Source organism: Rhopilema esculentum, chromosome 9 (assembly GCF_057945365.1).
Source record: "Rhopilema esculentum isolate cy_ngs chromosome 9, ASM5794536v1, whole genome shotgun sequence".
Lineage (NCBI taxonomy): Eukaryota > Metazoa > Cnidaria > Scyphozoa > Rhizostomeae > Rhizostomatidae > Rhopilema > Rhopilema esculentum.
This window is the reverse complement of record NC_142823.1, coordinates 6,694,216-6,718,275: the sequence shown is the minus strand read 5'-3', so window position 1 is coordinate 6,718,275 and position 24,060 is coordinate 6,694,216. Positions and strand designations below refer to the sequence as shown.

Below are 24,060 nucleotides of genomic sequence, written 5' to 3'. Positions count from 1 at the left end.
AGTCTGGTTCAGAGAAGATATCACTAACTTTAAAAAATAGATTGAGGGTGATAAAACACCAAGCTTACCAAGTTAGAAAATACATCATATCATTGAACAAGACAAAATACCTAGAAAATGATCAAAAAGATTTCCAGTCAAGAAGAACTGCTACTACATAGGAGTTAACTAAGTTGCGTTAGAGTAAACCTTCCAAAAAATTTCCTAACCTTTTACAGCAAAAAAAGTGAGGGGGGGGGCTATAGCCCAATGGCTGCGCGGTGCCTGCACTTCACATAAGTTCCCCATTCCATTGTAATCCTCATTTTTTTCTGAAAATTGAATGCTGGGGCGAAGGACTTTGCTTCTCAGGAGTGCCAACTAGAATAGCATTGTGATTGTTAGGAGGTGAATAGGATTTATAGAAATTGAAAAATAAATGGCAATTCGCTAATATTTCTCTTTTGGAAGATGTTAAACCTAAGAAAAATGTATAAAACTCTTTTCTAGAAGATTTCAAGGAAAAATCTTGATAAGTTATGTGAGCTTTTGCTCTATTGCATTCCATTCTGTCTAGTTTTGTACTGACAATGTCAGTAATCACAAAACCATACCCCCCCCCCCCCTTCCACCCAGTTTCAAAGTCCCCAAAATTTTCTTAATGCGCATCTCAATTTGCCTGCTACTGCGTAGGCGCAGTTAGACTGTTGCTCGGCGAAGGAGTCAAGTAACACATCACAAAGTTGGAGTGAGAAGAAAAAGCGAAGTTTTATGACGACATAAAGCTCAAAATGGGTGGATCTCATTCACAGTTCACCGAAGAAGAACTAAAAGAATATCAGGTCAGTACTTGTAACTCGTAAGCACATCTTGGTGCCAGTAAAAAATTTATATAGCCTTTTTGCGTGTGATTGTGCCCGTTGACCCGAAAACATCCTTGCTTGCTAAAGTTCCGGTTCTCTAGTCTAACTTCTGCAATTTATATTCAGATTATAGTTGTGTAGGTGGGGATAATTTCTACTCTTGAAGTTAACCCATCGAAACAAAACCAAGTGAAAAATGGCCTATGAATACCATCTTTTACCAGTGATCAAGTTCTTGTTTGGCTCTGCCAATTTCTTCATTGAGATTTTGAATTAACATGAAACATGAAAATTCTACTGTTCCGTTCACAGGAACTCACATTCTTCACCCAGAAAGAGATTTTACAGTAAGTATGAATGGATCATTTTTTCGTAATTCTATTTTTAACCGACATTACACATAGTTGATTGTGTGGTTTGTGATTTCATTTGTTATTGTTTCAGTTCGTTTCAACCTCACTGTCGCTAACATTTTGCGGAACTTTTAGGCGTTTAGGATCCTTAAAACATTGTTTGTTTAATAATAGATTTAGTTATACAAATCAGTTAAAAGTTTCCCCAAGAAAAGATTATTTTATAAAATCTGATATTCATCCAAGTCAAAGTGTTTAGTTTATTTGTAATTTAAAGCACAAATGACTTTGAATAAGCTTAAAAGTAAATCACTGTTTATATTCAGTGCATAAACTAGTGAAATAGATGCCTGGACAGTTCATGAACTTTTGAAGTCCTAGCTAGTACTATCCCAGTCCGCAGTGTATGGCTGATTAATGCAAGAGGTCATTTTGAAATTGTACACCATATTTTCTATAATGTGTAATGAAAACCTCCTTTTTGCATGGTCTATGAGTGATAAAAGGGGATTATATGCAGATAACTTCCTTGAAATGACCGTGCTCATCAGGGCTGTAGTGCTGTCAAAATAACAAGAGGCTCTTGCGCAAAACATTGTGAATAAAATAGCAAAAAAAGAAATTGGCTACTTTTCAGTATTAACAAGGGGGCTTAGCCCCCTTGAGGCCTTCCACCACTACACCCCCTTGTGCACATGTGAAGTCTCATTGAAAACTGCCATACTTCAGGTGATTGCTTAGGCCCTGTGTCATTTTGGTACTAATTGTAGTGTCACACCTCTCAGCACATGGTCACTCATATAAAACCATGCCAAGAGATTATTGGATGTGGATCAGTGTCCGATTAGTACTGTTAATTGCTTTTTCCCCCTTTTTGAGAAAAATTGCTTGAACTTTCAGCTTAATTTTCTCAAATGTCTATGTTAAGGAAAATAACGATGTTTGTCCCTGACCTAATTATAACTTAATTATTAATTATCTTTAAGTATTTTAAATTTGAATGATATTAAGTATTTTCAAGTTAATAATGAAGATTGATTGATAATGAAAATAATCTAAAATTATGGCCACTGATGGCATATATCATAGGCTTTGACACACAAGCTTTTTATATTTAGTTTCCATAATCAATTAGTTGATTGGTAAGACCACCTTAATGTAGGTTGAAATAGGACAAAATTGTTTTTCGTGAAATTTTCTATGATAAAAGTTGTTCAAAGTAAACTACTGAAGGACTATTTCTGGTGAATGAAATGGGCATTTGATTGAGTAGCACCCAACGCATTTAATGACAATGAACACCAGCGAGGATGGCACAGACCCCAAGGGCTAGTGGTTTGAGTCCCTGACATGACTAAGATTCCTGCACAAGCGAGGAGATTTGCCAACTCTCTGTTATTCCAGGCATAGGAATCACAAGGTGTGGTCACATTGAGAGGAAGGACCAGGACACTGCTCAATAAGCATAAGTGTCTCAGTGTCCTACAACTACCTTACGTAGTAAACAATACAGCAATTGAAAGTACTTGATTTTGCCTGCAAAGTCGGGATTATTCCTAGTAAACTATGTCACTATCGTTTTCCATGTTTTCTTAAAGTTGACATCATTCAGTTAGCAGCATTTTTAACCAACTTAGGTGCTTGTCAATCAAAATGTAACTTGATCACATTTTTTGAAAAAGTATCTTTGAATTCATTCATGACCTTACTCTGAGGTCCAAATAAGGCCTACCTCCCATTTATTTGTATCAACAATTTTGATACATCAATTTCTTGTTGCAACCCCCTGTTTTAGAGACAAAAACATTTGACTGAAAATGAGGATGATTTTCAATAACACTTTATCTGATTGTAGACTATGACCCTGTTTGATAAAACCATCCTGTTCATTTTTTTTTGTAATTAGCTATTGCCCCACCCCATTTATTTCAGCCCCCTTTTTGCAACTTCATAAAAGGTTCTTTTCACTCCATGTGACAATCATTTGCTTCCTTTCCATTGTTAACCATTGTCAATCACCTGGGTACCTCCTGGTTAGCAATTCACTTCCTTGTTTGCATTGTATGGCTTTTATTTACAATCTGATTCAAAACATGCCATTGATGTAGGCCATTGAGTCACACAGATATTGTTTTGTGACACCTGGTTCACAAAATATTTAAAGTAGTTCTTTTTTATAAATATTCTTTGTTTCAGAGAAGATTTAAAGAGAATCATTGATTGAAAAGGGCGGTGGGGCTTTAAATTTATGATCACATTTCCAATACTTTTTCAACCTTCAACAGTCTTGTTGTGTCCAGATGTCTTTTCTCAAAGACAAGATCAAATATTTGCTTTCTGCACATGCTATTAGTTATTCAATGAAAGCTACTCTTTTGCCAAATTTTTCGTACATGTGCTTTGCTGTACATGTGCTTTGCTGTATAGAACAGGCTAGCTCTTAGTTGCTAATCATAAAGACCTAAATGTAATGAATTCATGAAACGTTTCAGGGACATAAATGATTTATATGATTTTTTCTTCTAATGAAAAATAAATGTTATTAGTGGTAAAACCCACTTCATCGAACTATCTTAGGGACCTGGGAAAATTAAAAAATCTCACTTTTTGCTGCAAGATTCCATGCTTTGCTTGCTTTTTCCAGGTCGCACTGTCTCCTGAAATTTTCTTCCTCTTTCTCCCTTCTCTTTTAGAAGGGTTATTCTTATAATAGAAATTATTACAAGAACTTTCTTTGTAACTAAAATTTTTGTTACTGTTTACAAATTAACAAAAAACACTAGAAATAATTTTGAAGAAATTTCTCATGATATTTTTTGCCATTAACCGTTTGCCCAGAGCAATGTTTTGCATGTATTTTGTTTATGCATTTCAAAGTATTATTGTGATCTTCCTTTTTTGTGTGAAAAACTCCCTGTTTTCCTTAAAAGAAATTCTAAAATCTCCACGTTTTGAAAATTTTAGGTGGACCTTTCTGAACGGAGGTAATCACCCTCTGTACCCTCTAATACTGCTGCCAATTCTTAAGTCTCCTGCTGGATCTCGAGACTGCTGCTGACTGCTGAATCTTGAAAAGTCACCCCAAATGTGTCCAACCTCCTCTTTTGTTTTATTTTGAATTTTACTGTTTCCTGACTGGAATAATTCTAAACTTTTTATTCAGAATTCTGTATGTTTGCACTTGAAATTTTTTTACAGCTGCCACAAGCGATTTAACAGTTTGGATCCAGATGCTGTTAGGGAGGATAGAAATGCAAAGTTACCAATGCGAAAGATCATGAACCTAGATGAGCTCAAGGTGATTTTTCATCTTTATCATATCTTTTTGTATTTCTTTGCTATATATACAGTCATGTACAGAGCCAAAGCTACTATTGTTCTTGAGGAGAGGGGCTCTACCCCCTCCCCCCCTTTGCTAGAACAATAGCCCCATTCATATAGTGTTGTTGCTTTACACACCTGAAAAACTGGTCCCGCAAGCATTGAGGGGCGAGGAAAATTGTTAAAAATGTAATATGGTTATACCAGCTACCTCCCAAATTCTGAAGAAGCTGTGAAATATGCTATTTATAACAAAATATATAGTTTCTGTAAAACAATATTAAAATGGGGGCCTTATCATAATGTTACAATAATGGCCTGTTATTTCAATTTTACCTTGTTCAAATTATGATTCTTTTAGTTTCAAAATTTCTATCTTTTTGTTTGCTGTCATATCAAGTTAAAAACAAAGTATTGAAGAACCTTCTCTATCTTTGTTCACCAGGTCAATCCATTTCGAGACAGAATATGCAAAGTATTTTCAACTTCAAGGGATGGTGATATGACATTTGAAGATTTCTTAGACATGATGTCTACTTTCAGTGAATCTGTATGTTTTAAAACCTCTGTTTCCTTTGCAACATTTTCTTAGGGTATAAGATATTATGTTCAGGGCTTGGTTTTGAATTTTGAGTCAAATTTTATTGATTTTTTTAATTATCATTTTTACAGGTCAAATAATTTTATCTTCAAAGTAAAAATAACTATGATTTTAGTTGCTGAAATTGGTGATAAGCCATCACTTATCTGTTAACAAAATTGAAGAAAAAAGACAACATATTTGCTTACAATGTCAATTTCAAAGGCTGATCAGTACAAGCAATTCCTTCTAGGCACATTTTTACTTTATAGTTTCAGGGTCAAATTTGGGTAAAAGAAATTTTTTTTCTCTTAAATGTATTATTAGAAACTGATCTGCCTGTTTCTTCTTGTGTGCTTGTTGAATGAAATATTTTTCAAATATTTTTTCAATTTCAAGCAAATGCATCTGAAAATTTTGATTATTTCAGCAGGCTTATTACCAAAAACAACTTCAAAAACAGGAAATTTTGCAAGCTACATGAGAGATTTTGCAAGCTAGTAATAGCCATAACAGCAATACTTTGATAGTTCAGTCAGAACTCTGTTTCTAGAGTCCAATTGTTCAGTGTTCCTTGTTTGATTGTTGAGTACTGGATTATTTTTTCAGGCTCCAAAAAGTTACAAAGTTGAATATGCATTCAGGATTTATGGTAAGTTACATAATTTTGATAATGGAGATGATTGCAACTGGGATGTCTTAATACTTTTTTCTAGTTTATGAAAATTACCATCCTACCAGTGTTTCATAAATTGCTCAATGTCGTATAGATAGAGCTTCACATATTTTGATGTATAAAACAGGGATGTTTCACATTTAATAGGTACATCTGGCAATATTTGTGCTAATCCCAGTTTATTAATCTGTTATGAATTTAGTTGTTTTTGCAAATTTCCTGCCATATGAAGATATTGGCTCTAAAAGTTTCCCCAAAATTGAGTTTATTATTTGATTTGCATTGTTAACTTTAATTTTTCTAACTTCCAAGGGCAATATACCAGTTGTTGTAATAACTGTTGATGCAATTTATTTTTATCAAAAACTGATTGTTTGACAGGTTTTCTGCCATCTCTGAAAATGTTCTTGGAGCTCAGCTTTGTGTAAAAACTCTGCGAATGCTTGGGTTCCAGTATTCTTAGCAGCCCTGGTTATCTTCAATTAAAGTATCTAAAATTTAAAGAGCTCAAATATTACAAAATGGCTCTTTTTGTTGTCAGTTGCCTCATTAAACTATTTCATTACAATGATAAAAAAAGATACCATAGAATTTTTGTCCAAAATGTGAAAATTGAATGTGCAGTAGGACTCTTCTTAGAGTTGGGCATTTGACTATGCGCCATAATTTATTTACCTAACTATTAATGTTTCTTTCTTAACCATCCAAGGAGGCTGCATCTATCTAAGACCATAGCAGTACCACATATATAAGATTTGGTTTCTATGGACTACGATGAGCTGGCTGAACCCCCTGAATCTCTCTTTTTGGTGTTTTTGACCATAATAACAAATTAAAACTTCAAGTTGAAAAATGACCAAGTCATGCAACAGGAATACTTTCCAATCTATAGACTCATCTTGCAGCAAAATAGGTATAGAAAAGGCATGACTTTTAGTTAAGGCAAAATCAGAAAACTGCATGTTTTTAGATAAATATGTTGTTTTATTTACATACATTTTATTTAGTTTCATTATAGGAAGGTGAAAATTTGGGTCACTTCAATGTAAAGAATCCTGCTACAAAAATAAAGTTATAAATATGTCAATTATTTCTCTAGATTTCAATGAAGATGATTATATAGATGAAATGGATTTGAAAATTGTTATCAGACGCTTGTGTGGGGAGCAAAAACTCTCAGATGATAGCATCAACACAATCATAAGAAAGGTAAAATTTATCTCAGTCCTTAATAAAAGGAACAGCCGAGTTTCCTGTAAGTTGAACATAGAGATTTTCAGTCCAGAATAAATGTAATCCTCACTCTTATAAATAGTAGAAAACCCATGACATCCTTATTCCCTCGTCTACCATATTTGAGTCTCATGTAATATGAAAATGCAAGATGGTCATAGCATAAAGAAGGGCACTGAGAACAACAGTGAGGGGCAAGACATTGTTAAGAATATTTTATACCCCTATGTTATAAATCGGTTTCTTTCTATTTTGAGAAATCAATGTCTTGCTTATAGTAATTCTGTTTCCAATTTGAAGATGACTGCAATCTATTCACCCAGTTTTTATGATTTGGGAAATTTCTCAACCCACCTCGTTTATTACAAATTCAAGGGTAATACTTGCTTGTTTGTGACTTGGGCAGTGATTTAAACCCTGATTCTGCATCAATTTTGCAGTATTCTTAAGATATTAGTAAACGTTTTAAATGTGTTGGATTTTTGTGGAGATAAGTATGCGTGCTCTATGAAGAAGGTTCAGAAATGAAGAAATGTAAAAAGGGAAAATTTGCATCAACAACTCAGAACTTGACTGAAGCAGGATTGTTTCTTCAAATGAAAGATACATTGCAAATCATGAAAATAAGAATGGTTTTGGACAAAAAAATGGGAATAGAAAATTTGTTCTTAATATATACATCCTTTCCAGAAGCGATGTTCATTTTTGTACGGTGTTCACTGGGGCTAATCTCACAGAAAGCCGTCCCAACTTTCTCAAGAGCTGTTTGCGCTGCTTAGTAACGAGACCAAGCTGCTACTTTGATAAATATTGACTCTCCAAGGACAGAATTAATCTTTTATCGGAATAGCTTGATACACTCAACTCAGTTGTTTAATTTATGTTGCCTACCAGATGATAAAGCTTATTTTATCCAGTTAAGTTATTGCTTTTCTCTTACTATCAGTTCTTCTTTTTGACTAGAAGCAGATCCTATTTATCTGTTATTTATTATTGTATTGCAGACAATGGAAGAAGCAGACCTTGATGATGACAACAAGCTCTCTTTTCCAGAGTTTGAACATGTTATCTCCAAAGCTCCTGATTTTATGAAGTAAGTAACATAATCTTTAACTAATTCAATTTTCTTTATGACTTTCATACGACATTAACTGATATGTGTCGGTATCTAAATGCCGCCAAAGGCTCTTCAAATAAGGATGCCTTGATTTTCTGGTTTTGTTTTTTAATTTGAAGACACATTGATTGCACAACGAAGGTTAAATATGCTGTAGTTTTGAGATGTTGAGTCGTCGCTGTCTTATTCGTTGAATCAGGGAAGCTGATAGCAAATCATTTTGCCAACTTTTTAACAGCGTACATTCAAATTTAAGAATTTGACCATTGTTCCCAAGCCATCAGGGACCGCGGAAGAGGGAAACTACGGGGGCTCTAGCCCCCCCCCCCCCACAATAATTTCCAAAATTTACTTAAAATCACACTAAAGATCATCCTACTCTTGGGTTTTTGCATGTTTAGTCCCCCCCCCAAAAAACGTTTAACCCCCCTCAATCTGTAATATTTTCCGCGGTCCTTGTAAGCTATTGTTTTCGTCTTGACGAAAATGTTTAAAAGACAGGTGCAAACCCCTCGTGCAGATGTTCTTATAGCCCTAAAAGTTACCACGGCACGGTAATATGTTGCTCGATGTCTGCAGTTGTAAGGCACATTTTGGCATTTATATGCAAGGGAGTCGATTTATTTTAATCGAGATTCTAAGATCTTGCAAATAGCTCTCTTAGTTTCTTACTCTTCTTGCAAATAATTTCGTTGAAAAATGAACGAAAAACTTACCATGAACTTGAAAACAATTAAGTCTCTAAAGGAAAATATGTTTCTTGTGATAGGGAGTTACAAAACGTCAATAACTTGTGCAGCTGTTTATTTACGTTTCTTTGTTGTTTCTAGCTCTTTCAGGATCCGAATGTAAATAGCTGAAGAGACAAAGCTCCATATCCGAATTTGACAGAATTACATATAACTTTGTAAAGCATGTACATTTGCTATGAAGAGCACCCAATAGACTTTTGATTTAGATTTGCATCAAATGTAAAATTTGTAAGCGTTGAGTGTATGGTAACAGAGGCATCCTTTGAATTACTATGTATAAAGAAGTAAAGGAATGTGCTATAGCGATCTGACTAGTTAACTTTCTTTTTACCTTCCTAACAGATAAAAATACACCCACGGCCTTTCAATCCTCGATTTGACCTATTTTGGGTAACCCCATTCTCTTGTTCAAATTCTGTTATTTTTCTTTCATAAAAAGGGATTTTAACTTAGCCCTTTTCCTTTCATTAAGTTGGCCCTGTCAGTCTCTTCATGCTTTGTGGATGACTTCTTGCTTTTATGGCTCTGTAGGTTAGCAGATTTAAGTGGCGAAAATTCGACAAGTGTAAGCGTCTATGCACTTAAATTCTATATTAACCCTTATGATAATATATTCGATAACGTTTCCCATCCAAATCGCATGATGTGTATGGATGTAATTTTTACCATGTCATATTTGCTCTATCAACGAAGACTGTGTCATCAGATACCAGGTATAGAATTTAACCGGGTATAAGAAACCCGGCTCTTCTTATTGCTAATTCTAGTTGTTCATATTGTCAATGTTGAAGAGATTAATATGCCTTTTCAGTAGTAATAGAATCCGTTATTTCGGAATAAGTGAAAGTTAAGAGACTTTAACCCATCATCTAACATGGTGGTAGCTAGGGGATTACATAATTATCATCAAAAGATGACAAGGCTCCGTCCATAATTAGCTAGAGAAGTCTCCTCGTTTTCTTTTGAACACTCTAGGCATTTAATTTTGCTCTCTTAAGCCAATTTCTTAGTTTTCTTTGACAAACCCAATTTCTCTGCAGCCGCATATCTCGAGAGGTCAATGGATGCAGGTGCACCCTTTTCCCAAATAATTTTACGACTTCGACTTACTTAAGAAATTTTGTGATATGAAAAGTTCAAAAACTTCATCTCTGTTTCTTAGTAACTCACAGTTTGCTAACTGATTTTCATTATGTGAACTCTCATTCCACGAAATTAGGTAGAAATATTTTTGGAAGATTCTCGTCCCTTATATCTCTACAAATTTAAAAGAAAATTATAATGCTTTCAATAGGCCTCCTGTATGTACCGCAAAAAAATTAGAATTGTATCGTAAACGCAAAGTAAGACAAGTTTTCTTGGCCTTTACCTCAACATTTTCCTGGGGATCTTGTGAAAGGCCTTTGGGTTCTTGATCAAAACTTGCACCCCTTCAAAAGAATCCTGGTTTCAGTGGGATCATTTTGAAATGTCACCATTATGCCTTGTCGGTCATGTTTTCATTAGTCAAAACAACCCTAAAACTGATATGCCTCAATGTAAAGTGGATTTTCTGTAAGCCGGCTTGTGAAATCTACTATTCAATCTACTATTTCACCGCCTCTTTCAGTGGCTTACAACATATATTTATATATTTTTAGTTTCTTCTGTTAATAGGTTCTCGTAATGAAGTATAGTTTATTTTGTGATGTATTTAGAAGGACGTTAGCTTCTTTGTATTGCTGTTTCAGCTATGATATTTAGATTGATATTTCTACTATTTAATCGGGGTCTAAAAGCTCGCAATTTTTATCATTTGTGGATTATCTGCCCGGCTGTACATTTTAGCCATTTTCTTTCGCACAATGTTATTGAATTTTGCACCAAGGAGCATTTTAACTTTGAAGCAAAAAGGAAATTCTCTTTACCAGGCAAAATGCTTCTTTTTTCGATTGCCATGAAAGAAACTTCATTCCTAAGTTCGGTCCAGTTTCGGCCTAGTTTCGTTCCCGGCTCAGGCAAATCAGTTTTAAATTCGAGTGACTCTATAATCAGCCCTCGCTTCTAGAATTTCTTGTTAACCCAGCCTTTATAATGTGTAGTCAACTATGTAGTAGTGTTTAAAGAGATATCACATCAAAGGTTATTGCATTAGTAGAAACTGCATTTTTGGATTAAAAATATTAATCAACATTAAAGCTCTAGAAGGGTGAAAACTTTCAAAACAAACAAAAGAGGATGAGCATTTTGGTAAAAGGATATAATAACAGTATTTGAGAAGTTTACCCACGTTCCCTCATCGAAAGAAAATCTACATAAAGTCTTGATAATTTCAAGGTGATTAAATGAAGGGAAACACAAAGGGCATTTTTGTTAATTCACTTAAGTTGTTATTTTGCTTTTCTTCACGGTCTCTTGTGACATTCTTCATCACGTTTTTCTCGTGTTGGGCTGGGGAGTCTCTTGGTCTCTAGAGAGTTTGGAGTTCTCATACCTGGGCAAGATGTGACATGGCATTTTTATTTCCTTGGTTGATGCAAGGGTATTTAATGATTCAGCATAGAATGCGCCTCACTTTGCTTAGCGAAGTTTTATTACAAGCTTACTGTTCGTTCACGAGATGGCTGGATGAGAATACATGTCAAATGATGTTTCGCAAGGTATGAGTCCCTCTACTCTACATGTTTAACAGACTGGTTGTTCTACACAAAATGATTTGATGGAGATCCAACAAGGTTACCCTCGCTTGGTATCTTTGCAGTGCAATTCGTATCCAGCACAGGTATGAATTTGAATATTCCTACTTTTTCCTAGAAAAATAGCCCTCTTGTACTCGTGCCCTTTTTGCGTATTCGGTCACGAAATATGATTGCAATTATTTCGGCCTAAACTTTTACTATCGTTTTCTTGTTATCATCTTTAAGGCATTTTTTAAGAATTGAAGAGGAAACTTCTCTAGCTATTTTAAAACATACTGAAGCTTTTCGTCTGACACTTTCAGAGTGTTTTTCTGAGCTAGAGAATATATAGCCTGTTGTGGATCGAAATAGGCCAATTATGTAGAATACGTGACTGTAAATAGGCCAATAGAACACGTGACTGTAAAGTCTGACAATACAGTGCCCCTTAAAAAAATATGACCAATGTAATGTAGTCTAAGGGCGAACACGAACTCCTTCTGTCGTTATAGTAGCCGTTTTTCTCATTTTCATGGACATGGAATCTAAAATCAAACTTTCCGGCAGTTTAACGTCTTCAATTCTGGCGTAACTTGCGAACCTTTTTGTAAATCGCTAACCTTTTTGTAACTTAAGTCGCGTTTCGCGCTTTTCAATTACTGGTACCTTTCCACCTATCACACATTATTAAGTGTAAACGGTATTAGAAGATTATTCATTGGAATGGTAGTGTTAATACCGTACAATAGTTGTGATCTTTAGCTAGTAAAAAATTGAGATTTTTACAGATGTGATTCGAAGCAGGGTCGGAATGGCTCCAAAAATAGGGTCTTGGTTTTTTGGGAAAAGTTTTTGAAGGAAAGCTGTCATGTAAGCCCACGTGCTGCTACTTTAGATTGGCGATAACCAAATGCAGGATTTTACCTTTGGCTTTCATACTAATTGGGGCATGAATGTTGCTGAAAATGCCCTTGTGACTTGACTTCTTTCTCACTTATAAAGGTAAAAACCATAATAAAGGCTTTGAAAGATCCACTGGGCAATCTCTCTCTGGAATAGAGGTAGGCATGAAGGTTAATAACCTTTTATCTGTTGTTCGCAATTTACCTATTGCTTTGAAGCAACCAGAAATAATTGATAGCTTTGTTAGCGGTTGTCTTTTTCTGTAGCATCATCCAGAATTTGGTGATAAATCAGTTTTGGTATCATTCCCGGGTTTGGCCAAGCTTAATGGTGACTTTTATCGGGTTTATCGTCACCAAAAAGAAGCCATTTATACCCCCAGTTGATTGCTGTACCCTCGTTTTAGTTTTGATGGAGTTACAATCAGTGGCGTAAGTTTTTTTGACCACGCCCTTGAGACACTCGCAAATGCGGGGAAACGCCCTTTTTGCAAAATTTTCCCCCATTATTTGATTAGTGTTAGCTACGGTAAATAGCAAAGTATTTTACAATTGTTATTGATACAAGCATACAGTATACTGTACCCCCCCAATGAGTTTTACATCATTTTTGGACAAATCTCGAGGATCATATTTTAGAAAAGTGGGGGGGGGTCCGGACCCCCATATTCCCTCCCTTGGGTACGCCACTGGTTACAATGGTAGTCTGCTCGATCTGATTCTTTAATTTTCGGATGCTCATCCAAGGGGATAGGAAAGCATTTATTTATAGAAGGGGATTTTTCCTCTTTGAACTACACAAAGACACATTCTCCTCTGACTATCCTACTTTGTTTCTTTGTTGATGAAGATAAATTGAACAAAAAACTAGTAGACCTATCCTTATGTTGTTATATTGTTATTGTTTTCTTCCATTTTATGACACATGTTTTGTCGATGTTAGAGCTTTCGATGACTACATTGTACAGCACTTGTGAAAAGTTTGTGCAAAAATTGAGTGTGAAGGAGACCAGATCTAAGTTTACCTAGTAAGATAGTGAGGGGAGGACGGTTTCTGACGGTCCTTCTGCGTACAAGGAGTTGAGTAACTCATAAGTAACTTTTTGCTGTAAACTCTGGAATTGCAAGCAACTTTGAGGGCTAGTCCTGAATGTTTTTATCAAACGCAAGGCTTTTCAATAATCAAATTTTTTGTGTGAGATCTCTTGATTCGACACTGCCTATACACTTGGCCCTTGGGGGTGGCAAGACCTGTCTCTGGATTTTCTGCTGAAATACACAACTTGAAACGACTGTTTATTAACATAGGGTTACCGGATTACGCTAAAATAAAGGAAGGTTGCATGTATTTAGGGCGGCGGAGATTAACCGAAGTATAAATTCGAGCTAATCAACCTAGAAGCCTTGAATCAACGTGGTTTGAATCAACACAGTTTTTCAAATTCTAGTGACTGATAATCAAGCATTAATTTCGCGTTATTTCCTATATCATGTTTTCAAGGTCATTATATCGTAGACACACCAAGTAAGACAAGAAAGGGGCCAAAGTTACATAAGAAAAGAGACATAGTACGACAAAAATGACACACCTTGAAATTTATTACATTACTTTTGAATTCACATTGAAAATACTTATTTTGATCATTTTTACTACGACTTATCACTTTGGCAAGGTGCTCACATTTTATCTTGGTTAAAAAATTTTTTTCAACTGTAACAATAAAATATAGTTATTTTGTCCAATTTGACACTTAAAATTCATCTTAAACTGTAGTTAATAACCTGGACAATGGACATTGACATACTGGAACTTGAATTCTAAATGGATGTTCCTATGTTGGAATTATATTCAAAGGATGAACGGTAACCATGTAAAGGCCCCCAGTAAGTTGATATACCGACTATCCAGGGAAAAGCCTGCAAACAGGGTGTCATTTTCACCTTAAACGAAAATATCATGTTTTCTTAAGTTGGTTCCAGTTTTATTTTCTGGCAGGCACATCCCCGTCATTTTTCACCAAGGTTAACCCCCCCCCCAGGCCATCTGTAAAGCTTAACTGGCTAAGACCAACGACTCTGTGTACCTTTGATTCATAAAATTGCTAGAGTTGGGTAGAATAAACCTTCTTCCATGGCGTCCAAAGGGCATGGGTTTAAGATAAGTAGGTGCAAACATGCGGAATTTAGGTTTCTAAAAAATCGTTGGATCTCTGCTGATGTCTGAAACTACCGTCCCTGCCAAAAGTCCTATGAGTTTCCTTTTGGTTTTGAAAAGACTGACAGCATGCTCCTCCCCCAAATGTTGCTTGTAGAGGTGAATATCAGAACTATGCAGGCACCGCATATCGTTGAGAAAAGTAGGGGGTCTAAAAAAGTGGGGAGGGGCGCTAAAACCGAATAAAAAGAGGCTTTTCTGATGGTTCTTTTCTTAATATTATACATTTTTGGGCTAAAGCCCCCCAGCCCCCCCCCCGCTTCGCGGTGCCTGCAATGTGATATAATTCAATTGGACAGCACTAAAACTTTTGAGTTACAATAGAATCATTGTTCAGAGGGCATGCTATAGGCAATGTAAAAACTTAGTAGACTTTTGGCAGGAGTAGTTGCTATTATAAAATAGAAAAGAGAAAACAGTTTTGCACAAGGCATTGAAGGGGAAACACGCTGTGGAGACGAAAAATGTATCTGTGCACAAGGTCAATGTTTGTCTTGATTTCTTCATCAATGACTGAGTTGTCATGGATATCCAGTTTGCTTCCTGCAAAAGAGGCAAAAAGAATTTTTAAAAAATCTTGCATTTAGTGTAGAAATATATATAGTTTTTGATTACATCAATTGGTTTTGATCATAATTGGGTTTTTTAGAACCACATAACAGAAAGAATGAAAATTAAAAAACATCTGCGGGGCCCTTGTTCTTTACAATTTCTATCTTTTTCTTAGGTGTGGGACCCCTTTTGGCTACTAAAAGTGCTGGACCTTGGGCCATAGCCCCCTGGAACCCCCTTAAAACCGCCAATGTGCATATATAGCAGTGTGTTGATGTCTCTAAGTGCCATGTCCTGGCACCATTAAGGACTTCAGACTGGAATGGAAAAGACTTTTAAGACTGATCACATGAGCATCGTTCAGAAGGAGAAAGGGGTATGGGTCAAAGGGGCCCCCGTTGATGGGCCAAAAGCAGGCCGTTGCTAGCTATGGTGCCCAAGGGGGGTTTCCAGGTCCTATTTCCAGACAAAGTGGATGAGCCACCCTCTGTTTTCTGACAAGTGTGAAAATTTGCCAACTTAGCTCCAATAGATGGCAAAAACAGCAAGCTGGCCCAGTTGAGGGTGCCAAAGAGACTAATTGAGTCACCTTGAATATAATATTAAATTGGTGGTAAATCATTGACGAATCAATATGTCAGAGAGCATGGATTCTTGCTATCTAATATAGAATTTGCTCCTGTGCAGTTTGTGCCTAGTATATTACTAATAATATATTATCCATAATTGACCTACAATAGAACTACAATATGTTGTAAAGATTTAGTGTATGATTACCATTTTGGAGATGTTTGGTGCGAGACTTTAGGTAGCTGGAATTGTTGACCCTTTACTATTGATCCTGAGTGATCTTTGTATTGCTCTCTGTGATCTTCAGCTGCCTAGGAAAAAGCATGTAAACTTTTGCATATCATTTAATATAAAAACTTGAAAAGGGAATAAAAGGGTATCAAAGCTATATAAAAATAGAATTAAATGCTTAGGAATTTTAAATTTACACTTTGAAATTTGTTGTGTTGTTAATGTTAAGAGTTATAACTGAAAGGATTCTGCACAGCCAATATATGCAAAAGCATGCATATTATGTGTACATAACCAATATGTTGCCAATGATTTAGAATGTCAAAAAATTGGTTTTCGTATTGCTTCAGACGTTGTGGAAATCAAGGACCGAGATACAACTTCTTGTTTGGGGGGGGGGGGCAGCCCTGATAAATCAAATGTTCCTGATAAATCAATGTAAAAACCACCATATTTCATGAAATAAAAGTATTTTACTTATACAACTTAGGTTTTCTTGGTGGGGCCAAAGCCCCCTGGTATCTTGGTCCTTGGTGGAAATGCTTGATGTTTTTACTTTTATTTATAGTCCTTCATGGGTTTTGTGAAATAAAACACTAAAATTGTTTTAATACTCTTTCTGGTGGCTAATTCATGCTGTTCCAAATCAACAAAAACATTTTACATTCAAGAAAAGCTGTAAATATTTGGGCAAGAAAATTTAAAAGAATTGTTCATGTAATATAAACAAAGTTATAGTCAGGAACAAAGCAAAACAACGATGAGAAATCAATGTTTTGTGTTATGATTTTACAATAAATTAAATTTAAAGTATACTTATTTAATTTATCTAAAAATCATATTACCCTGGTTTCTCATTGTCGTTTTGCTTTGTTCCTGGATATTACCTTGCTCATATCATTACTCATTGCAATGCAAGATTCACAGAATCCTTACATATTTTTCATGTAATCTTGCTTTATAAGCAATTAACAAAAGACAAAAATTAAATTACCATTTTAAAGTCCTTGATATGTTTTTGATTGCTGCTCTCATTTAACTCATTCACTCCCATAGCGACTATAGTCGTCATCCCCTGCTAACAATTTGCAAACAATAGCGCCTGTAGTCGTCACGCATTTTCTTCAGTAGTATTACAATAGCGACTACAGTCGTCATTGAAAAACAATGGTATTTTTACGAAAACCGTATTTGATTGGCCAATTCAAACTTTATAGTCAGTTAGGCACATGTTGACGCATTGTTTTAAAACAATAAAAACAATAGGTGCCCATACCAAAAAAACTTTAAAAACGTGTTCAAAGGTTTGACGGTTGACTTTTGCGTTCGCTGCCATACTTGCCTCGATCAAACTTTCTAGAAACGAAGTATGGCAAACTATTTTTCATCCTCTGATAGCGACGAAGAACCATTTTATGGCTTCTTAGATGAAGAACTGAATTTCGAACTGGTGGAGAGACGGAGGGGCGTTGATGTCGAAGAAGAGAGCGATATAGACATCGATGGTTCATCAGCTGATTCGCTAGGCCTAAGCGACACGGAAGATAGTGAGAGGGGAGAGCCCGATGAGGAAATCATCACAGAAGAGGGCAATTGGACAAAGAATTTGAAAGACTTCGACAATTTTGTTGATTTTACTTCACCAGTTGGTCCAACAAAATCTCTGGGTGAAGATGCAAGTGAAATTGACTTTTTTGAACTTCTCTTTCCGAAGGAACTGTACGCCCACATTAGCACTGAGACGAACAAGTATGCGGCGAAGGTGAAGGATCCGGTTCGGATAATCCGATTAACCTCGTGTCATACACGTCAAGGAGTTTTTTTGACTACATCAACGAATCACAGGTCGCCTAGGGTCAGGGAACGCTCTCCTAGAAACATGACATCAAGCAAAACATGGTAGCTCTCCGGATTGTTCATGTCCGCCCAAGTATGCTCTCCACAAACGCCATCCTCCATTGGTTCCAGACAACGATTGGTATCCAACAACTGTCGAAGAAATCAAACTTTATCTGGGAATCAGAGTTTATATGAGTATTTTGAACTTTCCGTCATTTGCGCAATATTGGAGCAAAGATTCAGTATTTGGAAATTCTTTTATTTCAAATCTGATGTCGAGGAATAGATTCCAAAAAATTAACGAATATTTTCATGTTGCTGATCGGACAACAATGCCTCCCAAAAGTTCGCCACACTTTGATAAACTCTTTTTAGTGAGACCTATCCTTGATGCTGTTCGTAAAAATTGCTTGAAAGCATATAACCCTCATCAATGTTTTGCTATTGATGAGGCCATGATAAAGTTTAGAGGGCGTTCCAGCTTGAAGCAGTATTTGCCTGCCAAAGCAACGAAATACGGCATCAAAGTGTGGATGAGGGCAGACTCACTGAATGGGTTCTGTAACGAATTTTTTGTTTACACAGGAAAACCCACAGGCAAAGAGCCAGAGAAAAATCTAGGTCAAAAAGTGGTGAAGCAGCTGACTGAAAATATTGAAAACAAGGGACACCACGGTTACACCGATAACTATTTCACCACTGTTGCGGGTGTAGAGGAACGTTTCGAAAAAGGAGTTTACTTGTGTGGCACGATCAAGTCTAATGCCAAAGGACTCCCACAAGAAATAAAAGGAAAGAAAATATGCAAGGAAGCTGGATCTTACATCCAGTTTCAGAAAGGGGGATCGGCTTTGTCAGCCGTGGCATGGCGAGAGAAAAAGTCTCGAAAGCCAGTGAGGATTCTCTCGGCCAACGTCAACCCGTCTGCCGAAATTTCATCTGTTGCTCGAAAGCAGAGGGATGGAACAAGAGTTCCAGTTATGTGTCCAATCCAAGTTTCAAACTACAACAAATTTATGAATGCTGTAGATCGCAATGACCAGATAAGGACACAGTATATGACCTATCGTCGCTGCAACCGTTGGTGGACATATATTTTCTGGTTCCTATTTGATTTAAGTGTGGCAAATTCATTTATCCTTTTTAAAGAATCGCCAAACCACAAAACGAAAAACAAGTCTGGGAAAGATGAAGGCAAAACACAATTGAAATTTAGAATGGCTCTAACAAAGCAGCTTATTGGCCAGAAGATTTCGAGAAAAAGGAAGCGTGGGTCAGCCAGCCTTGGTGGAGAGGTGGCAGCCACTGGGCATTGGCCTAAATTTTTGAAGGACAAAAAAGGTCGTTGTAGAAACTGCCATAAAAAGGGAATTCGCCGTGAACCTAGATACATTTGTGGAGCATGTACAGCATTGGCAAAAAACAACGAAAGGATCCATTTGTGTCCAGAATGCTTCGAAGAATACCATACAATGACAATGCCAAACATCTAGGTTGGTAAAGTTTAAAATACGAGAGACGCATTATTTTTTACATTGTTTTAAATTAGATAAGCCGTTTTTTCAATGTATGTAGAGTAACTTTTATATTAAATATTTTTTTGTTCGAAGCCATCGTAAAAAGTTATTTGAGAAAAACTTTGGTGCACTTTCTTTTCTGATTTCTGCCATTTTGCTTTGGGACAGAAGCGATTGTAAACAAATTCGTAGCCTGGGATCGAAGGCCATTTGGCGCGTAAACTTTACGGTAGTGAATGAGTTAATAATCTGTATCTTTCAGGGGCCTCCCATCTCCTGTGAGTTCTTGTGGTAGTCCCAATGACTAATGACGGTTCATGTTGATAGTATGTCGGGAAGGGAATATGAACGTCTCCGCCCCTGCCTAACCTTTCTTTGCTGTTTGACAGTTCTCCGTGTCGATAGCTGCTATAAGAATAACTCGTTGAGTTGCCATAGGTTTCCCCAAATGAATATCTCTCTCCAGGGCAATGCCCGGTGTAGCTAAAGAAAAGGGACAATTATCAGATAAAAAGGCCTAAATGTAAGGAAGCAGTAGTGATAGTTGCAAATCAACGAAACGTATACTTGATTAACCGCCATATTTTTAATTAAATTAGCTTGTGCTTCAGATCACTCTCTTACCCAGGAAAATGACGTGGATTCTCGTATATCCCCAATCTATTTGCAACGAGCGGAAGCTTCTCCATCTTCTTTTCCCATCAAGAACGAAAATGCTGTTGTGTATACAAAATTCCAACTGTTTCCATGGAAATGAAATGAAAAACAGGATTATTATCGTTGTTGTTGTAGACTTTTTTGGGCATTCGATGAGAAAACTTACACCCATACCCCTTTTCAACATTGAATCAAGGCTTTAAAGTTTTTAATCAATGTACATAGTTTAGCAAGGGGCAGGACAGTCACTAAAGAGGGCGTGACACCCCCTCTAAAAACGTTTGCCCTGCGAAAAAAGTCTTTGCCCTGCCAAAAGTTGAAGGAGCCACAAAGGAATACACCCCCCTCACGAAAGTATCTGGACAGTTCGAAGATCGATTGTGCTTTCAGGCAAAAACAAATTTAGACATCTTAACCTAGTGATAATAATTTCTTGAAAAACCCTTCTAAAAAAAACAAGACATTAAAATGTTGCAAACCTCTGCGCTTTTTGTACGGTGGCCCACAGGTGCCACGGCAAAACTTTCTTTTTTCACGGCAAAACTTTCTTTCTCGTGGCAAAACTTTCTTTCTCACGGCAAAACTTTCTTTACGCGATGTTGTGTACGTGATACTTGGATCTAATCAATGCTTTAGACGTTTTAAACTTCGCAGATTTGCGAATACCTACATCTTCTCTTGATAATTCTTGCAGAAAGACAGCCCAGAAATGGTCTAAATCTTATCTAGGTTGGGCTAGGCTAGGCCTATATGCCTATCTCAACGTAACAGTACCGCATGCAAGGTCTTTGATTCCTTTGTTTTGAAAGCAGTGAAAAAGATCAATTCGTTCAAAATTGGCGTGCACATAAAATTCATGCAAAAAATCTCGTACGTGCACTTGGCACGCTCGATTGTGGCTTGTAAAAAAACCTATAAATTGGGTATTGTGTTTGATATCATATCATATCGTATTACTCACAGGGTGAGTTGATGGCTAGGTACTTAATTTTTCGAATAATAGTAATAACAATGAATAAAGAACTGAAATAATAAGCATGGGCATAATATAAGGGGAGAAAAAAAATCGAAGTGGTGGCCCAACAAACAACATCCATTTGTTTATGAAAATTTTGACTGACTGACTCATGGTAGATTTCTGCCTGATTATCGCTTTTTGGATACTTTTCAATGTTGGGAAACTACAGTTGCCGCTACAGCCCCCTTATCTCCCCAGACCCTTGTCTTCTACGCCTATGTTAGAAAAGCAAAGGGAACAAAGCAATACGATGACGAGAATCCAATGTAACGAGATAAAATTTTTAAAATAAATTAAATTTAAGAAATAAATTAAATTCAAAGAAAGTTTTGCCGCGAGAAAGAAAGTTTTGCCGTTAGAAGTAAAGTTTTGCTGTGAGAAATAAAGTTTTGTCGTGAAAAAAGAAAGTTTTGCCGTGAGAAAAGAGAGTTTTGCCGTGAGAAAGTAAGTTTTGCCGTGAGAAAGAAAGTTTTGCCGTGAGAAAGAAAGTTTTGCCGTGGCACCTGTGGGCCACAGTATTTTTGTCCGTTATAATATTTTGTTAAAATGAGAGGCCTTTGCGCTACAAGCCTTACTCAAATCAACAGGCGTTCCTCCGGCCCCCCGGTGGCGTGGGCCCTGTTACCGCTGCAAGTCTTACTGAAATCGGTCGGTACGAGGATACATTTACAATTCTTTATAATTTTTCTGGCAATATTTATCGACAGCTTTTGAAAGTTCAATTGTTTGTGAACATTTAATGCAATTTTGCATAACGACGCAAACCAGTTTTGACGCAAATTTTGATAGGGTGGAACGTTCGGCCATTGGCGTCGCGAGAGCTCTTGCTTTTTTTGACCGTGACAAATTTTTATATCAATAAGGTTTATTTTTATCTACGAATAAACGAATTAAAGGCCAACAGGCTTCAAGAAAAAACTCGAAGAAATTGATAAGAACATTTTCATGAAAACTACCTTTGAATTTTGCAAACAAATTTCTCTAACAACAGATTCTCAACTAAACTCGAACTGTCCGGATACTTTCGTGAGGGACCGGGAGTGTACTATATGGGGTTTTGAAGCTGTATTATTGTAACAGAATGGCTTTGAAAAAAGCAAACATTTAGTAAACTAAAGCTTTTCGTCTGACACTCTTCAGAGTTTAAAACGCCAGAACATAGATCGAAAACTCTACGCTAGGAAATATATAATATATATACCAATATATATATAACAGAATGATACAATATATTGTTTTTATTTTAGGACATCATATTTTTTTCTGTTAATCTATCTTTGATAATTTGCTTTAAACCACTTTAAACCATTTTTACAAGATCATCACTGACAATTCCTATTTCGAACTGAAGATAATCAGAAAATTGTGCAACTCTAAAGTTGATGTACTTTTTTGAAAGAATTCGACCAGGTTCGCAATAAAATCAAATTTTCGAGATGCTAAAAAATTGGAAGAAAAAAATTATTAAAATCAAACAATAACTTTGTATATTTAATTGTTAAATATGATAAAGAAGTTATGTTCAAAACCTAACAATAATATTTAACTTTCAAATGTGCAAAGTTCATTATTTATATATTACTTTTTGGTTATAATTCATCGACGTACAACACACTAAATTACGAGTGACAAAAACTATTGATTGATAAGCACTAATCGTCAATTTATAATTAAACATGGATCTACCATTCTACAATTCAAAACCGAAGGTTGCTTGTTTGATTATCAATTATTAGGCATTCAATAGCTTAGGTTCACGAAACGACGTAAGGTTTCAGTCCGGTTTCAACCTGGCTTTAATCCGGTTTCAGTCTGGTTTCAATCCGGTTTCAATCAGATTTCAGTCCGGGTTCAGTCTGGCCCAAAATGGGTAAAACACGAAAAAACAAATGAACAGATATATTATCAAGCTTTTCTCACCTGAAATATTATTCAAATTGATGGCGATTTAGTAAAGAAACGGATTCAAACTGCCACTGTACTCACTCCACAGTTTCAGCATCAAAGACAGTGCCAAACTCGAGTGTTTGTAGCAAAATATCTCTAAGAATTCTGAAAGAAATTAGGAGAAACTTCACAGAATGCTATGAAATAATGTATCAAATATGCCTTTTTTGGCATCCTGAAATTTTGAATTTCTGGCGTAAAGTTCCGGACCTGATTCCCATTGAAGCCTCATGAAAGGCTGAAAACCTGTGCTTGTAACCAAAAATCTTTTAAAATTCTGAACGAAATTAGAAAAAAATTGAAATTTTCTGCCAAAATTACCCAACTCTGGCGTTGCATCCGGTATTCAATTCTACATTCCAATATTACCCAACTCTTGTGTGGCTCTTTTCTACAACTGTAAGAGTGCCAATTGCTAGCACGAGTGCAAAATTATGGTCAACTATGCAAATTTAAAAATATCATAGTTATGATTTATGTGTAATGGCCCACAAAATGGATATTAACTTTTTTCATAGCAACAAAAAGATTTGGCAAAATTTTTCATAGGCTATCAAAATATCATATTCCCCCATACATAGTAAATACTTAATGGCCACACCCTTAGATCTTGCCGCTTTGTGCGTTGTCTTGAAGGAGTGTTTCTCACTGTGAAAGTCAACTTCCGAATATCTTCAAAAGTAAGATATGGAGCTGATATCTGCTGTATCACCCATTCATGACCTAACGACCTTATCGATGCGATGAAGGTTTTCAAAAGTTCTTCAACAACAGGGCCTCCGACGGAGGGGGGCCGGGGGCCTTGGCCTCCTACTTTTTGCAAAACAATAGAGCTTTTCTCAAAATCTTTTGTTATGGGTGTTAAATTTTCCCTTGGCCCCCCTCACTTTTCAACATGTGTCGGAGCCCATGAACAATGCCCATAGGTTTGACCTGAAGATGAGTCTGAAGTCAGTGGCGGTGCTAGAAAAATTTCATAGGCGGATGTCAAGTGGAAAGTTGCCGTATAGGAGATTTTTCAGTCAAATATAATGAAGATACACTCTGATGTCGAAAAAAGAAGTGACCTTCAGTTTCTCTT

General features: G+C 36.3%; 2 protein-coding genes across 2 annotated transcripts; one reads left to right on the top strand and one right to left on the bottom strand.

Annotated features, from left to right (window-relative positions):
• The first annotated feature begins 662 nt into the window (after positions 1–662).
• LOC135688793 (calcium and integrin-binding family member 2) lies at positions 663–9,180 on the top strand. Its single transcript, XM_065205804.2, has 8 exons — positions 663–821; positions 1,155–1,189; positions 4,394–4,493; positions 4,962–5,066; positions 5,706–5,748; positions 6,872–6,981; positions 8,010–8,098; positions 8,953–9,180. Exons 1-8 carry the CDS (start codon positions 771–773, stop codon positions 8,972–8,974), a joined length of 555 nt encoding a protein of 184 aa, XP_065061876.1. The 5' UTR covers positions 663–770; the 3' UTR covers positions 8,975–9,180.
• A 4,843-nt stretch (positions 9,181–14,023) lies between these two features.
• LOC135688794 (ciliary microtubule inner protein 2C) lies at positions 14,024–20,114 on the bottom strand. The gene is made up of 5 exons (XM_089110332.1): positions 19,982–20,114; positions 19,603–19,840; positions 16,996–17,040; positions 15,978–16,081; positions 14,024–15,191 (listed from the first exon to the last, which is right to left on the bottom strand). Exons 1-5 carry the CDS (start codon positions 20,044–20,046, stop codon positions 15,170–15,172), a joined length of 474 nt encoding a protein of 157 aa, XP_088966458.1. The 5' UTR covers positions 20,047–20,114; the 3' UTR covers positions 14,024–15,169.
• Positions 20,115–24,060: the final 3,946 nt, after the last annotated feature.